At 40.3% G+C, this 9251-nt stretch overlaps 1 protein-coding gene across 1 annotated transcript; it reads left to right on the plus strand.

Annotated features, from left to right (window-relative positions):
- Positions 1-454: 454 nt before the first annotated feature.
- On the plus strand, positions 455-7919 carry LOC146584088 (nebulin-like; the record flags this gene model as incomplete). The annotated part of the gene is made up of 10 exons (XM_085325437.1): positions 455-658; positions 1143-1247; positions 1735-1842; positions 3703-4014; positions 4486-4689; positions 5739-5843; positions 6025-6132; positions 6514-6825; positions 7322-7525; positions 7815-7919. Coding segments are annotated over 10 exons (1767 nt in total), but the record flags the coding sequence as incomplete, so codon positions are not given.
- Between the last annotated feature and the right edge of the window lie 1332 nt (positions 7920-9251).

The raw sequence follows: 9251 nt of genomic DNA on the forward strand, positions 1-9251 counted from the left end.
GGTTGTTTGTTATGAGGTTTTACGCACAGAGTAACTGCAAATATAAAGGCACAGTAGTATTACAGAAGTTTTTTTTGTTTGTTTGTTTCATTGCATGATTGCAGTGGACAGAAATTCTTCATTGCTTGTTGAGGAAAATGATCTAAGTCAGGACATGCTCTTCCTAGTGAAAATTTTATATTTGCTGAGAATAAATCTTCCAGTATAATGTTCTGCTGACTTTCAAGGTTTTGTCTTAWTCTCACCGTTACTTTTCAACCATTCTACAATGTTTTGTTGGTTAAATGATACCCATTGAAGATAAGGACTGAAATCTGAATCTGGTTTGCTAAAACTTAGTTTTCAGCATATAGAACTAGGAGGACTAGGGGACTTCCAGAGAGTAAGCTATATTCGTATGAGATGAGATGTACGAAAAGTTAATGAGACAACTGCCTCTATTTTTTTGCAATAGAATTACTACAAGTCAGACCTTGAATGGCTGCGGGGCATTGGCTGGGTCCCAATTGGTTCCTTGGATGTTGAAAAAGCCAAGAAAGCAGGAGAGATTTTGAGTGATAAAGTGTACCGTCAGCCTCCAGACACAATCAAGTTTACTAGTGTCACTGATTCTCTGGAGATGGTCTTAGCCAAGCAGAATGCAGAGACAATGAATAAGGTGAGTCTGGGTTTGTTAAGTTACATATCAGCACTCTCTGCCTAAACCTTAGAGACACACCACTACAAATATAATGATTAAAAGTAATGCTGAAGTTTAGAACTGATACRTTTTTGAAGTCATGTTCTGCTTTTTTAATCAAAACTAGTAAAGACATGTATTAGAAGTCTCAAGTTTGTAATGATATTTTGCATACTGCTCTTTAATCCTTTCTTTGGCGTGTCTGTGCAGTTAGCAGTAATAATACTGTAAGTTTATTTCTTCTTCTAAAGTATTTTGGCAGTTTTCTAGAACAGTTTTGGTGATTTTTCTCAGATAAATTCTTTTATTATAGTAGTTCCTCTACTTGAGTGTAAATATATAAGCATTTATTCCTGCTGTGTTACCTGTGGTTTTATCTAGTCTCCTATGTGTTCTACCTAAATTACTAATATTTAACTTTTATTAGAAAACAGCATTAATCTCTTTCTGTATTCTTTCTTAGCGTTTATACACTGAAGCGTGGAATAAAGACAAGACTATGATTCATGTTATGCCTGACACACCAGAAATTCTACTGGCTAAGCAAAACCAAATGAACTACAGTCAGGTGAGTAAACTGAAGAGCTGAAAGGATTAAATGATTTCTGAGAACTACAATTCTGTCATCTCTGGCTTTTCAGTTAGTATTGTCATGTTATCAAACTATTTAGCTTCACAAGTGACCAGCTATACTGCTAAAATCAGGGTTGTTACCTCCTAGGTATCTAATGTTTTCTTGATATATTATCTGCAATAGACTAGAAGTATTTCTCACAGAAAGCCAGGGAAATAAATAATTTAAATATTAGAATATTTCTTTCTTTCCCTTCCCAAAATTATTTCCTGTTTCTAAGCATCTATCATAAGATAAGAAGCTCTTCGGAATCTGTGTTTTCTAACATTCTAGAGAAGGTAGAGCTATGTTCAGATTTTTAAACTATCTGAGCATGAACAATATAATTTAGGGACTTAATTTGTTTTTTATGTAAATGTGTTTAACTGAAGTGGGTGTATTTTCTGATTTTGAAACAAAAATATTAATATTTTTCTTACAGAAAGTGTACAAACTGGCTTTGGAGGAGTCGAAGAAGAAGGGTCATGATCTGCGTTTTGATGCCATTCCTATCCAAGCTGCCAAGGCATCCAGAGAGATTGCCAGTGATGTAAGCAGTCTTTTTACCGTATCTTTATGGCTTTGATAATGCAAAGCAGTCAAAATTTTTGTTCCATTGTCTCTAATGTTACATCTTAACATTTTATAAATGCATACATAATATTGCGATCTACTGACTCTACTGCATGCCTTTAGTGCATGAAAGGAAAGAGCAGCCAGTATTTTTTATATATGAAGTATATATTGCAGTAATAAGTAAGAAAATAGTCTTTTAGTCTTTTAATAGTCTTTTGACCTGGATGAAAGGACAGAGTGCCTCCTCAGCAAGTTTGCTGATGTTACCAAGCTGGGAGGAGTGGCTGATACACCTGAGGGCTGTGCTGCCATTCAGAGAGACCTGGGCAGGCTGGAGAGCTGGGCAGAGAGGAACCTCATGAGGTTCAACAAGGGCAAGTGCAGAGTCCTGCACCTAGGGAAAAATAACCCTAGGCACCAGTACAAGCTGGGGGCTGACCTGCTGGAGAGCAGCTCTGCAGAGAAAGACCTGGGAGTGCTGGTGGATTACAGATTGACCACGAGCCAGCAATGTGCCCTTGTGGCCAAGAAGGCCAGTGGTCTCCTGGGGTGCCTTAGGAAGAGTGTTGCCAGCAGGTCGAGGGAGGTGATTGTGCCCATCTCCTCAGCCCTGGTGAGGCCTCATCTCGAGAACTGTGTCCAGTTCTGGGCTCCCCAGKACAAGAGAGACATGGGGTTAYTGGAGAGAGTCCAGCGTAGGGCTACAAAGATGATTAAGGGACTGGAGCATCTGCCCTCTGAGGAACGGCTGCAAGAGCTGGGCCTCTTCAGCCTGGGGAAGMRAAGRCTGAGGGGGGATCTTATCAATGTGTACAAGTACCTGAAGGGAGGGTGTCAAGGGGATGGGGACAAACAGTAGTGCCATGTGACAGGGCAAGAGACAATGGGCACAAACTGAAGCACAGGAAGTTCCGCCTGAACATGAGGGGGAATTTCTTCACTGTGGGAGTGAGAGAGCACTGGAACAGGTTGCCCAGAGAGGTTGTGGAGTCTCCTTCTCTGGAGATCTTCAAGGCCCACTTGGATGCAACCCTGTCTACCATGCTCTAGGTGACCGTGCTTGAGCAGGGGGGTTGGACTAGCTGAGGTGCCTTCCAACCTCAACCTGTGATTTTGTGGTATAGTCTAAGGATTAATTCTATTCCTACTCGAATGTTGCCACTGATGCCCATGGTATGTTCAAGTAGGATGCTCAATAAGGCCACATGATTCTATGATGGAGTTAACTAACTTCATTTCTGATTCAAAATAGGAAATAAAAGCTTTAAAAATCTCTCTCTAAAATAAATACATTAATAAGTCAGTGTTAAGAATTCTAAACTATTGCGTTTTCTAGGGAAATACACTTTTGATGGAATCCCTTAGTGAGGATCAAGATGACTGCAAACAGAAATAAAAAATAAGAATATGCAATAAGTATGATCATTTCCAGGCTGAGAAAACATCACTAAGAGATAGAGGATAACATTTTTTTTCAAGATTGTTCAGTGTTCTATCAACATTGGGAAATAAGCTGTTAATATAAAGACCAGTAAAGATTAGTTTAATGACTGTGTTTTGTGATAAACTTTTAAAGTAAGTTAACCTTTACATTTTAATCTTAATATTGAAAGGATGTGGGATATCAAACCTTTTAGAAAGCATGTGACATTARATGTTTCATTAATTAAATGTATGAATACATTCAATACGTATATATACATTCAGTTGAATGTATGAATGCAAAAATCAGGTAATACTATCTATAACAAAATATTGATGATTATGTTAAACTATATGCACCACTTATAATTTGAAATTTGTACTATGTGAATATAAATGTATTTCATTTCAGTACAAATACAAAGAAGGCTATCGCAAGCAGCTTGGCCACCATATTGGAGCGCGGAACATAGAGGATGACCCGAAGATGCTGTGGTCTATGCACGTAGCCAAGRTCCAGAGTGACAGGGAGTACAAGAAAGCCTTTGAGAAGACAAAGACGCACTTCAGTAGCCCGGTGGACATGCTGGGAATTGTGTTGGCAAAGAAATGTCAGGAGCTGGTCAGTGATATTGATTACCGCCACTATCTGCATCAGTGGATCTGTCTGCCAGACCAGAATGATGTTATCCATGCTAAGAAGGCCTATGATCTACAGAGTGATGTGAGCGAATTGTTAAACTTTTAATACATAATTAAATGTATTGTCTTGTACAATGTAATTTTTAAAAGATACACAGAAACAAGATCTCTCTTGTCAGACATATTCATAGAGGTGAAAATTTTGTATCCTGTCATCAAACGTGTGTTGCCAAATCCTATTTTCGGAGACCTTGCTCTGAGTTTAATTTCTGTGTAACAGTGATATTTGTGGAGTTCTTCACTAACTCCTTTCTTTGTAATTTAATGATTATTTTACACATACTTCAAAAATTAGTATCAAAACTATATCTTGGTACTGAAAATATAAATATATACTTGCTACTGTAAAACAAACATGTACTGTAATATAAATATATAACTACTGTCTATTAATATATAGAATTACTGGTATAGAATAGGCTACACTTATTCATAATTATTTTAATATTTGATCACACCTGCACATATCTGATGAACTTTCAAAACTTTTCAGGCTGTTTACAAATCAGATTTGGAATGGCTAAGGGGAATTGGATGGGTTCCTATTGGTTCTGTGGACGTTGAGAAAGCAAAGAAAGCTGGAGAAATCCTGAGTGAAAAGAAGTATCGTCAGCCAGCAGATCAGATTAAATTTACTAGTGTGCCAGATTCTTTGGCCATGGTCTTAGCCAAGCAAAATGCTGAGATGATGAACAAGGTAAGTTTGTTTGTTTGTTTGTTTTTGTTTGTGTGTTTTAACATCACTAGTAGAACTTGTTCAGGTGGCAGAAAATGCAAAAATCAAAGTAATGCTACACACCACGTTGTTGTGGACTCAGAGACGATGAATACCCAAAGTCAGCCTTTGTATACGAGCACAGTGTCGTACCTCAGGGCTTTATCTGAACTGAACACTTAGTAAAAACAACTGAAAAATTTCACCTATATCAGATATTAGTGAAAAGCAATAACAAAAAGTTGGTTAATTTTCCTTTTCTCCTCCTCCCATCTGAATCACTATTTTTTTTCTAAGTGTCTGCTGAGTATAGTTTTTCTATTTCTTTAATGTTTTTTCAGCTCACAGCATAAAACTCATCTCTGGTTTAACAGGCTGAATGTCTTTGCAGTTCTTAAACAATACTGTGAAATCCACAGAAATGACGTTCCAGACAAGGGATAAGGGTATGTCTAGAGGAGATGGTGTTGTGACAATATTACAAGAAAAGATGCAGCAAAATACTGCAGCTGCTGTAGTGCTCTGTGGTTGACTGAACATCGGATACTGCAAAATGAACAAGTTATGAGGAGAAAGCTTGTGTTCCTTAGCAATGAGGCTTCTGCCATTTAGCTCTGACCTGAAGGAACAAAATCCCAAAGTACCTATCCCTTCTCTTTAAGGAGRAACATCAGTCAAACAGCTCTTACAAGAGTAATGAATACAGTTTTCCTCCTACAGCAGACTCCCAGCAACACTAAACCAATAAATTGCTGTACCAACTAAGCCTGAGTAATAAGAGGGAAAGACAAAGTTTTCTACTTGAGCTTTACATTGAGATGCTTTATTTTATCAGGATATTTAAAACTAGCTAGCTGTTCTTGGTAGGTGGAAAAATGTATGTTTGTATCCACGTATATCCTATCCTGCTTGAAAATATCAATTTTAAAAAAAATCACAGGTAGACATATTTTTGATAATTACTGCTTTCAATTTTTTTATCATGTTACACATAAAGAAACTTAAAAGCAATCTGTTTTCTTCTTTTCTAGCGATTATACACAGAAGCCTGGGATGCTGACAAAACTTCAATTCATGTAATGCCTGATACACCAACAATACTATTAGCAAAGRCCAATGCAGCTAATATTAGCCAAGTAAGAGCATTTAAATATATTGGAAAATAATTAAAATTCAGAAAGAAGTAGCATTTCTTTAACCATAAAGATCTTCTTCTAAAATACGCTTTAACAACATTCATAAGAAAAAAATTAATGAAATGTAGAACTTCCATCCTTCTGAATGTTCAACAGGTGTTTTCCATCTTTTTTTGTGTAGAAACTTTATACACAAGCCTGGGATGAAGCCAAAAAGAAGGGTTATGACATGAGAGCTGATGCAATTCCAATCCGAAGTGCAAAAGCATCAAGAGATATTGCAAGTGATGTATGTTCTTCTTCTGTATTCATTTGTAGTTACTGTGTGAAATGGGAATCAAGTAACAAGTTAAGTACCATGTTAAAAATAGTGATAAACCACGTTCTTCTGCAAGGCCTACTACTGTAGAATGAMGTGCAGGATAAAGGGCAACAATGTCTGAAAAAAACCCATTGCAATGCAATTGCTAAGATTAAGATAATAATAGAAAATAATAAAATACTATACAACATACCAATAATTATAGAGGAACAACATGTTAGGAATTTCAAAAATGTATATCTCATCGCATGAAAAAAATCCATTAGTGRTTAGTAGCGATATGAAATGATGTGAAATAGTCATCACAGAATGACTATTTTTTGTAACACCACCTTTCACTTTCATCAGTACAAGTACAAAGAAACCCACGAGAAACAGAAGGGGCACTACATTGGGTGCCGAACCGCCMAGGAGGATCCCAAACTGTCGTGGGCCGCGCGTGTGATGATGATGCAGAACGACCGAATCTACCGGAAGGCATACCACGATTCAAAGTCCCGRGTCCACATACCGGTCGATATGATGGCTGTGCGGGCAGCCAAGGAGTGCCAGACGCTGGTCAGTGATGTTGACTACCGGCATTACCTCCACGAGTGGACGTGTCTGCCTGACCAGAATGATGTGATCCAAGCAAGGAAGGCCTACGACCTGCAGAGCGATGTGAGTGAGAGTGACTGTACCAAGGCTTAAAGGCACGCGTGTGAGCGGCTGCTTGCTTGCGAGTGGGCCAATATCCTTTCAAACATTTGTTCATATCCCTGCCATTGGTTCTGGTATTTTATTTATTTATTTAATTCACATGTGCAGTCCCTTCCAAATCTGTAGTGTTTGCAGCATGGGGGCCAGAGGTATTTTGGGTGGTTCCCATAAAAGTGAAACGTATGTTTGAAATGTGGTTTTGGTCTTTAGAAAGATGTGTAACTTGCAGAATTCCAACGCATATTTGCATGTGGGGTGTATTTTCAAAGCAGCATTGATTTCGTTGCTGTGCAAATGGGGGGTGTAGGAGAGCAGGCAAAGGGCCCGATCCGCCAGTGTAAGTATTGCCTGCTTGCTGCATGACTTTGGGGGCAGCCGCTTGGGGAAAGCCTTGTACAGGAGCTGCGTGGACCTGCCGGTCTTGCTGCGATTGCAGTAACCCTTGGTTTGTTTGTAGAACCTGTACAAGTCCGACCTGGAATGGTTGCGTGGCATTGGCTGGTTGACAGAAGGTTCTGTGGACGTGGTTAAAGCAAAGAGAGCCCAGGAGCTCCTGAGTGAGAGGTTGTATCGCACACGGCCAGAGGAGCTGAAATTCACCAGCATTACTGACACGCCAGATGTTGTCCAGGCTAAGATCAATGCTTTGCAGATCAGTGACGTAAGCTTACTTTTCATATACCTTTGTTTTTATGTGGTGACCTTCTTCTCCTTCTCCTTCTCCTTCTCCTTCTCCTTCTCCTTCTCCTTCTCCTTCTCCTTTGGGGTAGAGCCTACAGTTCTGTTGAATGCATGATACGGAAGAATAATAAACAAGCTAGCCTTTAGTGTGAGAATGTTTCATTTGAAACTAATGCAGATTGGCATTACCACAATGTTCCTGCACGTGGAGGGGTTTTCTGGAGTGTTCCGCCACTGATGAAATGTCATTATGCTTCCTTTCTCCTTAGCATCTGTAYCATGAGGCCTGGGACAGAGATAAGACGCAGATCTCCATGCCTTCTGACACGCCTGTATTGCTGCAATCCAAAGTTAACGCTCAGAACATCAGCAATGTAAGAGAATGACTTTATTCACGTGAAGCGTTGTTTAATGAAGAGTGTCCCAATTACTCTTGCATCTTCTGGCCTGTCCTCTCTTGGATTTGGCTGTAAATGGTGGTTTACTGGTCCTGCTTGCTGACGTGGTTGTATTGTCAAGCATAGATTGCACTTAAGGCTTCTTTAAGCACAGATTAAGCATATTGTTAATGAACCGGGTGTTCATTAAGCAAAGCAGCCAGATGTGTTGCTCTGTCGGGTCCGTGATAGCCTATTGCTTTGCACACAGTGCGAGTTTGAAGTGGATGGGATTGCTCRCCCGTATGCCAGCGGTGATGCTGGGCGCTTGACGGGACGGTGTTCGCACCTCCGCGCTGCCTCTTGTTGTAGATGGCGCAGATTCCTGAGGGAGTGAATCCCAGCGTCGCCTGTCTCTGCTCAATAGATTGTGCACTTGTAAGCAAGGTGGGAGAGTTCAGCGTGTAATTCCACCTGACTTGCTAGATACTTTTCAAGCAAGATACTTTTCAAGAGTGCTTGGTGTGGTCAAATTGGAAGTGAAACGTTTCAAGTGGTGTTGCAGCAAACATTTCGTTTTCCCTGTTTTTCCCTTTTCCACACTTTGATTGTTTCTCTTTAAGTTCTTATGGTCCAACATGTGACAGCCTTCTGTGCTGATCTTTCAAAGTCTCAAATGTGCCGTGCTATTTGTCATTTGCACAGTTGTAGTAATGCCAACTTCCGGCCAGGCTATCCGGGCTTCTGTGGGTCAGATGCCACTAAAAAGTTAGCCCTCGTGTCCCTGGGCATGAAGTCCGAGATCCGTTGGGTGTCTTTGGCCGTAAAGACGTAAATACCAGTGCCGTAGGGGCACTCTTGTTTTCTGTCAGTCTCAGAGACCGACTGAGCCTCTGTGCCTGCCCTCAGTTTCTTGGTAGGACTGGAAAAGGACCAGTAAAGGAAGAGGGCCTCTCTAGTRGCYGTGTGCAGGCTTTGTAGCTCCRTGGGTTTTGGCTGCTTTTTGTCAGTTAGAGCAGGTGTTTTGCTTYGGTAGCTCAGACTGTGCAGCTAGGTGTGAGTGATCAGCACTTCTGACTGTTGCAAGGTGTTGCTGAATTCACAGGTGTGGGGGCATGTAGGTGCACAGCTGCCTTGTTCAGGTTGCCCATTGGAGGCGTAAATGGTGAATTAGTGCACATGGTCAGCAGTGGTTGCTTTGTGGGGTGTYGTGTCACCTTTTGAGGGATGCTGCAGGCATTCTTTTATGTTTTGGGTTTTGAGGCTCTGTGAATTTGTGAGCCATGAATTTGTTGTGAAGAGTCCGGTGAGACTCATTTCTGTAACCCT

This window comes from Rhea americana, unplaced genomic scaffold, assembly GCF_003343005.1.
Source record: "Rhea americana isolate MKP2758 unplaced genomic scaffold, rheAme1 scaffold_970, whole genome shotgun sequence".
NCBI classification, from domain to species: domain Eukaryota; kingdom Metazoa; phylum Chordata; class Aves; order Rheiformes; family Rheidae; genus Rhea; species Rhea americana.